This window comes from Choloepus didactylus, chromosome 14 (assembly GCF_015220235.1).
Source record: "Choloepus didactylus isolate mChoDid1 chromosome 14, mChoDid1.pri, whole genome shotgun sequence".
Classification (NCBI taxonomy): domain Eukaryota; kingdom Metazoa; phylum Chordata; class Mammalia; order Pilosa; family Megalonychidae; genus Choloepus; species Choloepus didactylus.
Genome location: NC_051320.1, coordinates 54,104,019 through 54,121,806, shown reverse-complemented (window position 1 = coordinate 54,121,806; position 17,788 = coordinate 54,104,019). Strand labels below are relative to the sequence as shown.

Here is a 17,788-nt window from a genome sequence, read left to right as displayed (position 1 = left end):
ACCCCCACACTCCGACTCTGCTTTCCTTCTTCAACTTACATATTCATTGTCTATTTGTTTCTAATTCAAATTAGATACTCCCCTAGAAAGCCTTTTCTTCTTCCTTTAGGCTGATTGTTCTTCCTCTGTGTTCCCATAGCACTTTGTGCGTACAATTTACCATATGGAATGAAATCACTTGTTTCTGTGTCTTTGTTCTAGATTGTAACTAATTAAGGCTGGGTACTATGCCTTTTGGGAGGGAACTGAAACTACATTTGCACATCTAGTATCTACTGCTTAATATACATGTATTGAATTAGTATATCTTTATTTAACATAAAATTCTGATTAAATTTTTAAGAGTAGTTATCTTAAATCTCTTAGAGTCTCATTAGATTCATTCAGTTCTTGCTTTGCTGAAAGCTTAGAAGCCATTCTTTCTCTTAAAAGAGTTTTGTATATGTCTTATCTATTATGAGTTAAATTATATTTTCATCTTCAGAAGATCTAATTTCCAAGTTCTAGTGGACACAGACTTATAGCCTACATGTACAAATTATGCCATATTGGTTTTGTTGTTTTTTTTTTTTAACATTTTATTTTGGAATAAATTCAAAGTTATAGGAGCAGTTGCAAAAACCATACAAACCCCATACACAGAACTCCAGCATTCCCTGACCCCCCCAATACCCCCCGATACCCCCGATCCACAAACTTTAACATGTCCCACTATTTCTTTCCCTTCCTTCCTCCCTCTCTCCCTCCCTCTATCCCTATCTATCATCCATCATCTATTGCTCTCTCTTCTGAACATATGAGAGCTAGCTGCACACATCCTTGAACAAACACTATAATTCTCATATACAATTCCCATGAACAAGAACATTCTTTTATGCAGTCCCATTAAGCGCAGCTAAGAAGTACAAGAGATTCAACAATGATACAAAGCTTACATTCTATATTTCCTTTTCCTTATGTCTCAACTATGTCCCTTTGAGCCTCGTGTCCTCCATCGTCTGATCCTATCCAGGGTCATCCTTGGCATTCAATTGTTGTCTATTTAGACTTTTTTTTTTTTTTTTCTCAACTGTGGAAACATATATACAGCCTAAATCTTCCCATTCCACCCCCTCCCTAGCATTCCATTAGTGGGATTAATCACATTTAGAATGTTGTAATGCTATCACCTTCCCACCCTCCGTTGCTAGAAATTTCTGTTCACCTCAAACAGCAACCTTACACTCATTTCTTAACTCCCCATTGCCCCTTCCCCCATTTCTCTTTGACCCCAGCTTAACTTCTATAGGACACATAGACTATGTTCCTATACTCCTCCATTCCCCCACCTTTATATAGTTCTTGTCAAAAATTACATATTTTACATTGAGTTCAAAACCACTGATTTGTCCGTAGAGTTTGTGTATTTTATATCATGTAGGAAGTAAATAGTAGAGTTACAATTCAAAAAATTATTGACTTCTGTTTGTATTCCATTGTGGTTGGAGTATGTGCTTTGAATATATTCAATTTTCTTTTTTCTTCTTAAATTTCTTGAGGCTTGTTTTATGTCCCAGCCTATGTTCCCTTCTGGAGAAAGATCCATGATCCCTAGAGAAAAATGAGTGTCCTGGTGATTTGGGATGTAAGGTTCTATATACGTCTGTTGAAATTCTCTATATATCTTTCTACTTTCTTTGTGTCTCTGTCAGTAGGGCTCTCTTTAGTATCTGGAGTAGGGCAGGTCTTTTATTGGCAAAGTCTCTCAGGATTTGTTTGTCTGTGAAAAATTTAAGCTGTCCATCAGATTTGAAGGAGAGTTTTGCTGGATAAAGTATTCTTGGTTGGAAATTTTTCTCTCTCAGAATTTTAAATATGTCATGCCACTGCCTTCTAGCCTCCATGGTGGCCGCTGAGTAGTCACAACTTAGTCTTATGTTGTTTCTTTTGTATGTGGCAAATTGCTTTTCTCTTGCTGCTTTCAGAACTTGCTCCTTCTCTTCAGTACTTGAGAGTCTGATCAGAATATGTCTCGGAGTGGGTTTATTTGGATTTATTCTATTTGGAGATTGCTGGGCATTTATGCTTTGTGTATTTATATTGTGTAGAAGGTTGGGGAAGTTTTCCCCCAAAATTTCTTTGAATAGTCTTTCTAGACCTTTACCCTTCTCTTCCCCTTCTGGGACACCAATGAGTCTTAAGTTTGGACATTTTATTTTATCTATCCTATCCCTGAGATCCATTTCAATTTTTCCGATTTTTTTCTTCATTCTTTCTTTTGTTTTTTCATTTTGTGTTCTGTGGACTTCTAGGACTTTGAGTCTTTGTTCAGCTTCCTCTAATCTTGTATTGTGAATATCCAGAATCTTTTTAATTTGGCCAACAGTTTTATTTCCATAAGATCTTCTATTTTTTTTGTTTACTCTTGCAACATCTTCTTTATGCTCTTCTAGGGTCTTCCTTACGTCGCTTATATCCTGGGCCATGGTCTTCTTGATGTCCTTTAAATCCTTTGCCATGTTTTCGTTCCTCGATTGTAGTTCTTTGATTAATTGAGCCAAGAACTGGGTGTCTTCTGATATTTTGATATCGGTGTTTGGACTTGGGTTCTCCATATCCTCTTGTTTTATCATATGCATTGAGATTTTCTGTTGTTTTTGGCCTCTTGGCATTTGGTTTGCTTGATAGGGTTCTTTCGAGTTGTTAAAAAAAAAAAATGCCAATCTAATTTTTCCAGAAACACAGGTTGGTGGCATACATTTTCTCTAGCTAACCAGCAGGTGGCGTCTGTGAGTCACCTATACCCCTCAAGTCAGCTCTCCTCAACCTTGTCCCCGCGGTGTGTGGGGAAATGATTCTTGTGGGGGTTCAGTTGGTGAACTCAGTTTGGGTGTGTTGCTAGAGCTGTCCGCCCTGAATGTGGGGCATGTGTCCGGGTGGCCAGGGAGGCAGGGCAGTTTTAATATTCAATCCCCCCAGGTGTTCCTGGAGATTCAAGGCCGTCACAAGAGTCTAAGCCTTCATTTCGGATCCGTCCCAGACCCTCTCTCTCGCTGACCCACAAACCACTGGACTTGGCGCAGCGTCCCTGGGTTTTCCGAGCAGGCCCTCTTTCGCAGCTGTGATCTTCCAGGACCTCTGCTGAGGGAGGGCTGTGCTACATCACAACTGTGCGCCGTCCCTCAAGGGAAGCCCCAGGCCGCCCTGCCGTGCTGGGGCACTCTCAGCCCGACGCAAAAATGGTTGAATGGGGCGTTGCCACAACCCCCTCTCTTCGCACAGTTCCTCCTTCCCAGTTCCGGGACAACTGGCGGGGCTCTGGGCTCTGGGCTGTGGGCACGGCTCTGGGCAGGAGTTTATCCAGCCCTCCGGGGATCCAGCTACAAGCCGCGGGGCTTCTCCCTCCCTCTGGCTCTCCCCTGCACTCCCCTGGTCCCGAGGATGTCTGCCATGAGCTATCCTCCTCGGCTGACACCGAGAGGCTGGCTCAGCTCGCTCCTGTCATGTTTCGCTGCGTGGTTTCCACCATCAGCAACTGCGGCCGCTCCTGGGTTTTTCCCTTTTTTTTTCCTTAAAGAACCAGTTTGTCTCCAGCTGCCAACCCCCCGATTCCCCACACCGCAGCATGGCTGCGGGTCTTCCAGCCGGCTTACTCAGTCGTTTCGGAACACAGACTCCTGGTTACACCAAGTATATGGCTCCTGTGGTGCTAGGAGGCCTCATCCAACTGGCGCATCGCTGAAACTGGTACTCTGGGTCTCCTTCTGTTTTTTTCTAGTATTTTTCACGATGTTTTTTTTGTCCTGTCTCACCTAGCCACCATCTTAGGTTCCTCCACCATATTGGTTTTTGAAGCCTGTTAAACAAATAAACAAGTCTTAAGTGAACTTCACGTTGGATTTTTATGGTGGTTGATTTTCTATGACACAGACATGTAATTGTGTAAGTTTACAGGAATCTTGGACTTTTAGACTTAAAGAATCCTTTGAGATCATTGAGTTGAACTAGTAGTGTTTAAAAGATGAGGAAATTGCTACCCCAGAGATATTAAGGGACAAGGTTAAAGTTCAGTCCAATGGCACTAGAGTTCTTAATCTGAAGACAATCCTTACACCTGCTAGTGGATAGTCTAGAACTTGAAAGTCAGCTTCTTCCCCAGCCTAGCCTCCAGTGGGAAGGTGAAGTTGACTGTGATCAGCCATTATGTGAACCATCCCCTGGGCTTGGCTAGAACAACTGGTCACTCAGATCTCCCACCAATTTGAGGTGTGTTTATCCTCTTTATGTCTGTTTACCCTCTCTCATGTATAATACAATTGTCTTAAATATTTTCCTCTGTATACACTGAGAATCATATCAAACAGTGTTAATCTTTTTGCTTCAACCATTAGACAAAATATAGAAAATTCAAGAGGAGAAGGAAAGTCTATTGTATTTGCCCATATTTATGCTCTTTCCATTGTTCTTTCATCCTGATCTTCCAAGGTTACTTCTTTTATCTTTTCTGAAAAGAGAACTTCCATTAGCCATTATTTCAGGGTAGGTCTTCTGCAACAAATTCTCTTAACTTTTCCTTCAACTGATAATGTCTTGATTTTCCCTTCATTTGTGAAGGATATTTTCACTGGATATAGAATTCTGGGTTTGCAGCTCTTCTTTTATCAAAAATGTTGTGCCACTTTCATCTGGCCTTCATGGTTCCTATGAGAAGTCCACTGTCATTTGAGTTGTTTTACCTATAAAAGTAAGGTGTCATTTCTCTCTTGCTATTTTCAAGATATTTTCTTTGTCTTTAGTTTTCAGAAGCTTAATTATGTTGTGTCTTGGTATGGATTTCTTTGGGTTTATCCTCTTTGGGGTTTGTTCAGCTTAATCTGTAGGTTTATGTCTCTTGCCAAATTTGGTATATTTTCAGCCATTATTGTTTCAAATACTTTTACAGTCCCATCCTTTCTCCTCACTTAATAGAACTCTGATGATATGAATGTTAGGTCTTTTGTTTTATTCCCACAGATCCCTGAGTTTCTGTTCATTGTTTTAGTCTATTTTCTCTTTTTTGTGTAAATTACGTAATTATTCTATCTTCCATTTCACTGATTGTTTCCTTTGTCATCTCCACTTGACTGCTCCATTAAATTTTAAAATTTTGGTTACTGTATTTTTCAGTCCTAAAATTTCTATTTGTTTCTTTTTTTATCTTCTGTTTCTTTGCTGAGACTTTCTAATTTTTCATTTGTTTACAAGCATGTTTATAATTGCATGTTGAATCATTTTTGTGATGGCTACTTTAAAATCCTTGTCAGATAATTCTAATATTGGTGCCATATTGGTGTTGGTGAATGTTGATTGTCTTCTCCCATTTAACTTTAAGTTTCTCAGATTCATGACAGATGATTGATTTTTCAATTTAAACCTGGGCATGAGAGGAATTATCGGCTTCCCACTCAGCCTTTTCTGGTGGGAGTGGGATCATAGTTTTTTTCTGAGGTATTTAACTAGAGTACAATGGTTGTTGTCTACAACTTTTCTTTCTTGCTAGACTGTCCCTTTACTGGTCCTTTGACATGAGAGAGCAGGCTTTCTTGTGGGCTTTTGTTCTGTGCCCATTGGTGGTTCTGAGTTGTCAGCTTCTCCAGTACCCAATCTGAGATATATGAGGCAAAAGTAAAACCAATGAAACTCATAACTACGTCCTTTCTTGGATCCTATGATTCCTAGTCAATCTGGCTTCCCTCCACCTTCCAGATTTTTTTTTATTTTTGTTTTATATAATGCCCAGTTTCAGCTGTACTTAGGGGCAGGTAAAGGTATGGCTACATCTGTCTGGAAGCAGAAGTCTCTTCTTCAGTTCACTTTAAACTCTTGTTTTCTCTGAAGCTTTTTTGCATTAACTGTCATTAATTTGAAATCTATCAGTCCAGAAATTGTTAATTCAGAACAGGAACAAAATCTAAGGGGAAATATTTTAGATATTAAAAAATAAATTATTTCGGCGGCGTTAATTTTTAAAATACAGAATCATGAATGTGACAGATTGATTTTGGGTACTGTTTTGTCTTTTCATTAGGCCAGACTTTCTACACTCTCTTTTAGTTTAGTTTTTATTTTAGATGCATTTAAAAAACAGTGAAACTTTATTTCCTTTTAGAATTTGGTGTTTTCATCTTTTTCTTATAAATATGTTTTTAAATACCCTTCTTTTAAATAGTCTCTTGTCTGACAAAAATATTTCAACTGTATTTTTTAGTTTACGGTTTGTTTGTTTTTTTTTTGCGATTCAAATGTTTTTAAGTTATATGTATTCGAAGCCATCTTTTTTCCCCCTTTTATTGCATTGAACTGAATGTATAAACATTCTCCTATGTTACCTTCTTTTTTTCCCCATATTTCCATTAACTCCCTAATATATTTGGAATTTATTTTGGTGTTGTCTGGAACAAGGATCTGGTTAAATTACCCCCCCACCCCACCCAAGACAGGCATTTATCTCAGTACCAGTTTTGGTTTGAGCTATTTTTTTCCTCACTGATTAGAAATGCTATCTTCATAATATACTAGTTTCTTTTTCATGTATTATGTTCCATTTCTGGACATTCTATTCTGTCTCATGGTTCTCTTTATTCTTATGCTGGTCCAACATGCTTTTCTAGGCACTTAATAAAGACAAGTACCTTCTGTTTTTTGGGTAGAACGTTTGATTTTTCTATAAAACCAATATGATTATATTATTCAGGTTATTTTAATCTTTACTTAGGTTTTGCTTGTTTTATTTTTGTGTCTGTGAAAGGAATATTAAAATATTCCATGCCTTAATTTTTTAGATCTGCTTATTATATCTCTCTATTTGTTACATATCACAATGCTACATAAATATATCAAGTTAAAACTATAATATCTTCATTTTCTATTATGTCCTTTTTAAATGCTGAGTGACTTATTTACTTTTTTGCTGTCAATTCAGCTTTTTAAAAATGTTGCTATTTTAAATATCTTTTTATGTTTGACTATTTCATTTGCCTATCTTTAACTTTACCCAAGTTCTTTTGTGTTAAGTATGTCTTATAGAAGCATGTGTTGAATTTATTTTAGTATATTTCATGTAGAAAGCATGTAGTTGAATTCATTTCTTTTTTTTGTGAATTAATGAAACTTTTTACTTTCTGTATTTAACTAAAATGCCAGTCAATGATTACATAATAAAAACATTTTTGTAACAATTTTTACAGTTTACTTTTTTTTTTTTTTTTTTTTTTGGCTTTTATAAAGGGGGTTTGTTTGGTTACACAGTTATGGTCTTAAGGCCATAAAGTATCCAAGATAACGCACCAACAGTAGGGTACCTTCACTGGAGGATGGACAATGGCATCCGGGAAACCTCTGTTAGCTGGGAACGCACGTGGCTGGCATCTGCTCCAAGTTCTGGTTTCAAGATGGCTTTCTCCCAGGACGTTCTTCTCTAGGCCACAGCTCCTCTTCAGACTGTCACTCTCAGTTGCTCTTGGGGTTTTTGTCCTCTCTTAGCTTCTCCAGAGCAAGAGTCTGCTTTCAATGACCATCTTCAACCTGTCTCTCATCTGCAGCTACTCTCTCAGCTTCTGTGCATTTTTCAAAGTGTCCTTCTTGGCTGTAGCCTATAGTTTACTTTTGCCAATTTTCTTTCTCTGCGTTCTTTTTTTATGCTGTTTTCCAGTTTTAATTTTACCACTTGTTACTTATAAAAAGCCTTTAAAACTATACTTGAAGAATCTGTCAGTGTGTCTGATAAACTTTTCCTTTTCAGAATATCAAGAATGCTAAAATAATATGGGCTTGTTTTTGAAGTTTTCTTGTAACTTCATTCTTCCTTGTTGGTCAGAATCATGTCTGTAGCAGTTGTAGAGAAAATGTGAGTTCAAATGGAATCACACATACTGAGATCTTGAGATTAAGAAAGTTAAGCTCTATAGACCAATGGTAACATAACAGTAGTCAGTGCACAATGAACTGCACTAAAGTAAGTTTGCAATAACCTGGATGGACCAAATCTGTACTTTGGCAATTCTTGCAAATAAATCAGTTTCTTGGATGGGTGGCTTATAGCTCATAGCTATCCCTGAGAAGATAAAGTATAATAATAGTTTGAGATTTCTATACCTTTTCAAAGCGATGCAGTTCTACTGGTTCCCCAGTTTTTACAGTATTGGCCTTCTCTCTCTGCTGTTATATATGAAATCAGTCGCTATGTCCTTCTCATTATCCCATCAGATTCACTATTTTCTATTTTTGCAGTTATTTTTAAAACCAGGTTCTCAGTGTTTCACACCTGGATTATTACAATTTTTTGCTATTCTGTTTCATTTTTAAACTCTGTTGCAGGATTAACCTAACAAAGGCATTCTTTCCCTTATGTTATTCTTTTGTTAATGTAAAGTGGCTGTCTCTTAGATGAAATTCAGACTTCTCATTCTAAGCATTTATTCTTCTTGCCCTACTGTTGCTTGTATCTAACCTCACAGATCACCACTCATCTAAATGGCATTTCTGCTTTGACTGGGCAGATCTCCCTACTGTGTTCTAACATACAGTACATCCTCTTTCTTTGTGTCTCTGTTAATATTGTTCATTCTGTTCCTCTTCCCTAAAATGGTCTATCTCTTCTGTATAAGACATCTGTGATTACTTCATCCATTCTGTTCCTACTCTTATGTTCCCTGACTGTTAGTCACATAAGATGTGCTAAACCATCATGTATGTAACTTGTATTTCATATTGTAATTTTTTAACCTACATTTGTTGTTTTTCCTTATTCTAGATGGTAAGTTCCTTAAGGCAGAGAACATATCTTCAATTTTATTTGTAAAGGGCTCGGAGGCGGGTAGGCGGGTAACGTATCCCCAGGTTCCAGGGACTAAGATGTGGATGTGGGCGTGGGGAGAGAGGCATTCTGCCTACCACAAAAGTGTCCTGAGGTGGACCCAAAATCCCGCATAACAAGGCCCTGGCCATGCCCAGCCTCAGAGCTCAGCCCACGGAAGCAGACATGGAGCTGACAGGACTGGGGCCCTGCCCTGGAACCCCTGCTTCCCAGGCCTGTGTGAGTGACGTGCCTGCTGCCGCCTACCCTGGATCTGCATTCCTTGGTTCCCTCTGCTGCCACGATGCTGTGCCAGGAGCCATCCACCCTCACCGTCAGCATCCAGCTCCTGATATTCAAGGAAATCTTGTCAAAACCCTGGCCGAACACAAGCTAAGCCTTCCACAATCAAGCAAACAGCAAACCCTGTGGAAAGTGAAGAATCTCATTTTCCGAGTCACCCTGTTATATTTCAATGAGATTACAACAGAAATTCACAAAACGTACAAAGGATTAGGAAAGTATGGCCCAATTAAAGGAAAAAATCAAAATTGTCCCTGAGGAAGCCCAGACATTGGACTTACTAGGAAAAGACTATAAATCAACTGTTTTAAATGTGTTCAAAGAGCTAAAGGAAATCATGGACAAAGGACTAAAGGAAACTAGGGAAATGATGCTTGAACAAAATGAGAAAATCAATAAAGGGATATAAATTGTTAAAAGGAAACAAATAGAAATTCTTGACTTGAAAAATACAATATCTGAAGCAAAAAGTTCATTAGAAGAATTGAACAGCAGTTGCAAGTGGACAGAAGAAAGAATCAGCAAACTTGATAGGACAATTGAAATTATCCAGGCTAGAGGAATAGAAGGAAAAAAGAATGAAAAGTGAAGAGAGCCTAAGGGACTGATGGGACACCATCAAGCATGCCAACATACACATTGTGGGAGTCCCAAAAGGAGAAGAGGCAGGGGGGATGGGAGATTGGAGAAGAATATTTGAAGAAACAATGGCTGAAAACTCCATAAATCTACACATCCAAGCAGCTCAATGAACTCAAAACTGCACAAACTGAAAGAGATCTAAACTGAGATACATTATACTTAAATTGTTGAAAGACAAAAGAGAGACTCCTGAAAGCACCAAGCAAGAGGTGACTAATCATGCATAAGAGATCCTCAATAAAACCAATAGCCGATTTCTCATTAGAAACCATGGAGCCCAGAAGGCAGTGGGATGACATATTAAAGTGATAAAAAAAAACTGCCAGTAAGGTAACCATTAAAAAATTAACAAATATACACACAAAAGGAAAGAAGGGAATTAAAATGGCCCACTGCAAATAACAACTAAATATTAAAAAGTAGCTATGGAGTAATTAAGAAACAAACATATAAGACATACAGAAAACAAATAGCTAAATGGCAGAAGTAAATCCTTCCTTATCAGTAATTATTTTAAACAAAAGGGGAGATTAGCAGAATGTATATTTTATTTTATTTTTTTTGGATTTTGTTTTTTTAAAATTCATTTTTATTGAGCTATATTCACATACCATGCAGTCATACAAAGTGTGCATTGAGTTGTTCATAGTACCATTATATAGTTGTGCATTCATCACCAAAATTAATTTTTGAATATTTTCATTACCACACACAAAAATAATAAGAATAAAAATTAAAGTGAAAAGGAACAATTAAAGTAAAAAAAAAAAAAAAAAAAAAAAAAAAAAATTTTATTTGTAAAGTTTTTACCAACATTTCTCAAATTTTCTCTACCAGTGTACTTTCCTTCTTGTGGCTCCACCATCCTCTGGAGCACTATCCTTGTCTTCATAGTTGAAGCTGCATCACAGATATATCTCCGTATTCCAGACTAGCCAAAGGAAATGAGATTCCAGAAGATATATGTACTCAGTGTTTAAGCCCAGAACAGGAAGTGGAGCATAACACTTGCTCTCACATTCCATTGGTGAGAACTTACATAGTCACACCATGCTGAAAAGGAGGCTGAGAAATGTAGGATCTAGGTGGGCAGCCATAGACACAGCCAGAACTCTATTTTGGTGGACGACTCAGAGTTTCCAACATAGATATGTTTAATTTATTTCTAAATTTATTTATTATAACTTCTTTTGTACTTAATTTTCAGGTGATGAATCTATAACTGTCATCAAAAAAATTTTGGTTCTTTGCAAGCAATCCTAGTACTTCTGTAATCTGACAATTCTTACTTATACTTTTCTCAAATGATATGTTTATCATCTCAAAGCCTCTTTTAGATGTCTCTGATTTTTTCTTTAGTACTAAAATTTTTTGTTTTTAAGAATGTTTCTGTGCTGTATTGATCTTTACTATTTTAATATTATTTTAATATTATTTTAACTCAGATTACTTTTACCTGACAGTACCTATTGGCATATAATTATGAAAATTACATTTTGAAGCTGGATTGTCTGCCTCACAATATTACCTACCTTAAATTATACCTATAATCTCTCTCTCTACTTTCTCTCAGCCTCCCACTACCAAAAACCAACCAACCAACCATTAAAAACCCAGATCTAGTCTGATAGTTTCCTTTCTGCTTATGAAAATAGTAGAGAACTCAGATATTTTAGCTAGATCAGGGTGATATTAAAAAAAAAGAAATGAAAACATTTTGTATATAGTTTAGAAATAAGGCAATATTTGTTTTCTGAAAATTAGTTTTCCTTTATTGCTATTTTTTAAAATGTCTTCACTGGAGATGATTCAATTATTCAAGGCATAATAAAATAGAAAATACCTAAAAGAAGTAACAAAATAATTGGCCTCCTTTGACTACTGATTTTGACTGTCAATTTAAGATTAATTAAATTCTGTAGATAAATGCCAGAATAAATTTATTTTTATATGTGATATGATCACAAACCTATTCTTTTCTTACTATTAATCTACACTTCCTTTGGACAGTTTTTTTTATTCATATTTATTGAGATATGTATACATACCATGCGGTCATACAAAACAAGCATACATTCAGTTGTTCACAGAACCATTATGTAGTTGTGCGTTCATCACCAGAATTAATTTTTGACATTTTCATTACCACACACACAAAAATAATAAGAATAAAAATTAAAGTGAAAAAGAGCAATTAAAGTAAATTAACACTGGGTGCCTTTTTTTTTCTTCCTCCATTTTTCTACTCATCCATCCATAAATGAGACAAAGGGGAGTGTGATCCACATGGCTTTCCCAATCACATTGTCACCCCTCATAAGCTACATTTTTATACAATCGTCTTCAAGATTCATGGGTTCTGGGTGGTAGTTTGATAGTTCAGGTATTTACTGCTAGCTGTTCCAATTTGTTAGAACCTAAAAATGTTGTCTATAATGCGCGTAAGAGTGCCCACCAGAGTGACCTCTCGGCTCCTTTTGGAAACTTTCTGCCAGTGAAACTTATTTCATTTCCTTTTACATGCCCCTTTTGGTCAAGAAGATGTTCTCCATTCCACGATGCCAGGTCTAGATTCCTCCCCAAGAGTCATATTCCACGTTGCCAGGGAGATTCACTCCCCTGGGTGTCAGATCCCACTTAGCGGAGAGGGCAGTGATTTCACCTGCCAAGTTGCCTTAGCTAGAAAAAGAGGGCCATATCTGAGCAACAAAGAGGCATTCAGGAGGAAGCTCTTAGGCACAATTGTAGGGAGGCCTGGTCTCTCCTTTGCAGCAACAGTCTTCCCAAGGGCAAGTCCTGTGTTAGAGGGCTCAGCCCATCAAACCACCAGTCCCCTATGTCTGTGAGCACGTCAGCAACCATCCAGGTCGGGGAACCCAACACCCCTGCATTCTCCACCAGCTCCTCAAGGGGGCTCTGCATATTTTTTTCACTGTTTTTTTTTTTTTTTTTTGTTTTTTTTTTTTTTCCAATTAATTCTTTTTTTAAAAATCAACTATATAAAAAAAATTTTTTTTAATACAATAAAAAAACATTTCAAACAAACAATAACAAGAGAGTCCAACATGTTCCTACTCTACCCCAAGAAAATAACCTAATATAGCAATATTTCTGTGAACTTGTTCCCACCACACCCACCAGAAATTAACAAACCATAGTCATTCCTGGGCATTCCCAGAATGTTAAACTCACCCACGATAGCTTATCTGTTCTTGTTGGGTTATTGTTCCCCCTTCACCAATTGCTCTCTATAGCTAGTTCCCCTACATTCTACATTATAAACCATCTGTTTTAGCAGTGTGTTGTTTAACCTCCAGGTGTTTGTGAATTTTCTAAGTCTCTGATGGTTATTGACTTCTAATTGTATTCCACTGTGGTCAGAGAATGTGCTTTGAATAATTTCAATTTTTTTAAATTTATTGAGGCTTGTTTTATGTCCCAGCATATGATCTATTCTGGAGAAAGTTCCGTTGATCACTAGAGAAGAATGTGTATCCTGGTGATTTGGGATGTAATATTCTATATATGTCTGTTAAATCAAATTCATTTATCCAGTTGTTTAGGTTTTCAGTTTCCTTATTGATCTTCTGTCTGGTTGATCTATCTATAGGAGAGAGTGATGTGTTGAAGTCTCCCACAATTATTGTGGAAACGTCCATTGCTTCCTTTAGTTTTGCCAGTGTTTGTCTCATGTATTTTGTGGCACCATGATTGGGTGCATAAACATTTATGAATGTTATTTCCCCTTTTATTAGTATATAGTGGCCTTCTTTGTCTCTCCTAACATCCTTGCATTTAAAGTCTATTTTATCTGAGATTAATATTGCTACTCCTGCTTTCGTTTGGCTGTAGCTTGCATGAAATATTTTTTCCTGTCCTTTCACTTTCAATTTCTTTGTGTCCCTGTGTCTAAGATGAGTCTCTTGGATGCAGCTTATTGATGGTTCATATTTTTTGATCGATTCTGCCAAGCTATATCTTTTAATTGGGAAATTTAATCCATTTACATTCAATGTTATTACTGTGAAGGCATTTCTTGAATCAGCCATCCTATCCTTTGGTTTGTTTGTCTGATATATTTTTTCCCTCTCTCTCTTATGGTCCTTTAATGAACCAATATTGAATCTTTTTAGTACTGAACCTTTCTCCGTATCTCTCTCTCCTTTCTTTGTTTCTCTGTCAGTAGGGCTCCCTTTAGTGTCTGAAGTAGGGCAGTTCTTTTATTAGCAAAATCTCTCAGCATTTGTTTGACTGTGAAAAATGTATGCTCTCCCTCAGATTTGAAGGAGAGTTTTGCTGGATAAAGTATTCTTGGTTGGAAATTTTTCTCTCTCAGAATTTTAAATATGTCATACCACTGCCTTCTCGCCTCCATGGTGGCCGCTGAGTAGTCACTACTTAGTCTTATGTTGTTTCCTTTGTATGTGGTGAATTGCTTTTCTCTTGCTTCTTTCAGAACTTGCTTCTTCTCAGTATTTGACAGTCTGATCAGAATATGTCTTGGAGTGGGTTTCTTTGTATTTATTCTATTTGGAGATTGCTGGGCATTTATGCTTTGTGTATTTATGTTGTGTAGAAGGTTTGGGAAGTTTTCCCCAACAATTTCTTTGAATACTCTTTCTAGACCTTAACCCTTGTCTTCCCCTTCTGGGACACCAATGAGTCTTATATTTGGACGCTTTATTTTATCAATCATATCCCTGAGGTCCATTTTGATTTTTTTTATTTTTTTCCCCATTCTTTCTTTTGTTCTTTCATTGTCCATTCTGTGGCCCTCAAGGTTGCTGATTCATTGCTCACCTTCCTGTAGTCTTGTACTATGAGTATCCAGAATCTTTTTAATTTGGTCAACAGTTATTTTTATTTCTATAAGATCATCTATTTTTTTATTTACTCTTGCAATTTCTTCTCTATGCTCTTCTAGGGTCTTCTTCATGTCCTTTATATCCTGTGCCATGCTCTTCTTCATGTCCTTTATATCCTGTGCCATGCTCTCGTTGTTTGTCTTTAGTTCTTTGATTAACTGCTTCAAGTACTGTTGTCTCCTCTGATCTTTTGATTTGGGTGTTTGGGTTTGGGTTATCCATATCATCTGGTTTTTTTCATATGCTTTAAAATTTTCTGTTGTTTTTGGCCTCTTGGCATTTGCTTTACTTGATAGGGTTCTTTTAGGATATGTAGGATTATTCAAAGCCTAATTTCTGATTTGTCAGATCTTCAGCTTGGTGGAGTACAGTTTCTCTAACTAACCAGCAGATGGCGTCCACGAGTCACCTGTTCCCCTCAAGTCAGTTCTCCCCAACTTTGTCTTTGTGGTGTGTGGGGGTCTGATTCTTGTGGGGTCCAACTGGTGCACCAAGTTTGGTTGTTGTTGGTGCTGTCCACCCTGAATGTGGGGCATGTGTCTGAGTGGTTAGGAAGGGAGGGCAGCTTTAATCATCAAATCTCCCAGGTGTTCCTGGAGATTTAAGGCTGCTGCAAGAGTCTAAACCTTCATTTCAGTCTTGCCACAGATTGTCTCTGCTGCTGACCCACAAGTCCTTGGTATTAGCTTATGGTCCCTGGGATTTCCAAGTGGGTCCCTGCTCCAAGCCGTGCCCTTCTAGGGCCTCTGCTGAGGGAAGGTTGTGCTACGTCACAAGTGCACACCATCCCTCAAGGGAAGTTCTGGGCCGCCGGACCGTGAAGGGGCATTCCCAGCCTGCTATAAGGATGGCTGTATGGGGCGCGTTAATTTCCCCCTTTTCGCACAGCTCCACCTTCCCGGCTCTGGGACAATTAGTTGTCGGTGCATGAAAGGCTATTGTCCATGCCTGACCTGTGGCATGTACGCATGATGCTGGGAGCACCCTCTGTCACACTGGGTTTTTGGCGCAGCTCTGGGCTGTGGCCCTGGGGCCGGGCAGGAGCGTTCCTAGCCCGCCAGGAAGATGGCTGCAAGTGGCTTGGTTATTTTCCCATTTTGGCTCACCTCTGCCTGCCTTGCTCCAAGACAGTTAGCAGCGAGTACTTAAAAGGCTATCTCCCATGCCAGATATTGAGGCATTCGCACAGCCTGTTCCTGCCACACTTCCCTGTGTGGTTCTCGCTGCCATATCTGTAGCTGCTTTTGGGTTTTTTAACAAAGAACTAGTCTGCCTCCAAATGCCAATGCACGGTTTCCCCACACCGTATCGTGGCTGCAGGACATTCAGCAGGTTTACTCACTTGTTTCAGAACGCAGACTCCTGGTTTCACCAAGTGCACGGTCCCTGTGGATTTAGCAGACCTTGTCCAGCTGTGTATCGCTGGAACTGGTGTTCTGGGTCACTTTCTGACTTTTATCTAGTATTTTTCACGGAGGTGTTTTTTTTGCCCTGTCCCTCCTAGCTGCCATCTTAGGTTCTCCCCAACAATTATGTTTTTAAGGATAATACAGTTTTGTTCATTACAGGGTTGCATTTTTGTGTGTGAACTTTAATGGTTTTCTTAAAAAAAAAAAAAAAAGTAAACCCAAAAGCAAAATCTTTCCAAAGCAGCTGAAATATTCTTTTCTTAACCTATAGTTTTAATTCTAGATGAAAAAATATCATTGAAGCCTGTGATCCTGATTAACCTTTACATGTTTTAATATCTTTTAAATATAGTTTAGAGAAATCTTTGAATTTATAACGTTGAATTTCTTTTCTAGCATCCTTTTATCAAGAATGCAAAACCTGTATCAATTTTAAGAGACCTGATTACAGAAGCTATGGAGATCAAAGTTAAAAGACATGAAGAACAACAGCGAGAACTAGAAGAGGAGGAAGAAAATTCGGTTCGTAATCATCCTCAAAAAGTTAATTTTTGTCTTCTGATTCACTTTTCTATAATTTTGTTTTGTTTCTTCAAATAGAGTAACATTTACTGTTTTTACACAAGTGATGTATTTGTTCATTAGACCTCGTAATATATTTTGCCTTCATTAAATGTCTGTTATTCTTTTCAGATGTCTTAAGAATTAGTGATTAGTAGAATGTAAGGTTGGTAAAGTAGGCTTTCACAGGGCCTCACATCTGGTTGACGCTCATTATGTGTTTGTTGAATCAATAATGTCTTGAATTTGGCCAATTTTGTGTTCTGTCTTCTGAAACTTTCTTTTAAGTGTTCTTCCACTGTGATAAAGAGCATTACAGTGAAAGAGAGGAACTAGAGAAAGCAGGAAGGACATTTAAGAAGTTAGCATATTAGACCAGTTCAATCCTTTACTTTTATTTTGATGTGTGTGGCTGTATAGTCCCAAAATCGTGTTCTTAAACTTAATCCATTCCTGTGGGTGTATACCCATTATAAATAAGATCTCTTCAAGATGTTACTTCAGTTAAGGTGTGACCAAATGAATAAGGTTGGCTGGAGTCCTTTATAAAAGGAAAGAAAGACAGAAAAAAAGCCATGGGCAAATGTCAGAAGTCAACAGAACCCAGAGAAGCCAGGAGAGGCTGCCATGTGCATTACCATGTGACAGAAAAGCTAAGGGCCAAGGATCGCTGGCAGCTGGTCCCAAAACACCACAGTCCTCTTAGAGAAAACACTGCCTGGGGGACGCCTCGATTTTGGACTTTACCTAGCCTCGAAACTGCAAAGCAATAAATTCCCATTGTTTAAGCCATCCCATTGCATAGTATTTGCTTAAGCAACAAGGAAACTAAAACAAGGTGTCAATGCATTTCCACAACAGAATAAAATAATTGTATTTATATCACATGTTTTACGTCTTATGCTTCTGCCCTTTCCTAATCATTTTTTCCTATATTTCAAACTAAGTAATTTTTTTCTGGAGAAAGATACAGATATGAACACTCCAGAGAGTCATAAAGCCTAAGAACACAGATAATATTTTTTTACTGAATGAAAATATCTTTGATGTTATCATAGGTTTTTCCATAGAAGTTTTTTCTTTTAATTGAATGATTTTTAGATACAAATAGCAATTTTTTTGCTAATTTAAATTGAGTTTTTATTTCAGAGACTGGTTCTTCAATTGGGATTCCTTTATAAATTCTTCTACCCTTT

General features: G+C 37.7%; 1 protein-coding gene across 2 annotated transcripts in view; it reads left to right on the top strand.

Annotated features, from left to right (window-relative positions):
* The window catches only part of STK3 (serine/threonine kinase 3), a 344,700-nt gene that overhangs the window by 187,428 nt on the left and 139,484 nt on the right, over positions 1-17,788 (top strand). For both annotated transcript variants that reach the window (XM_037802741.1, XM_037802742.1), the window contains exon 8: positions 16,428-16,553. In XM_037802741.1, coding sequence (XP_037658669.1) covers positions 16,428-16,553 — 126 coding nt within the window. The remainder of the gene's footprint in view (positions 1-16,427; positions 16,554-17,788) is intronic.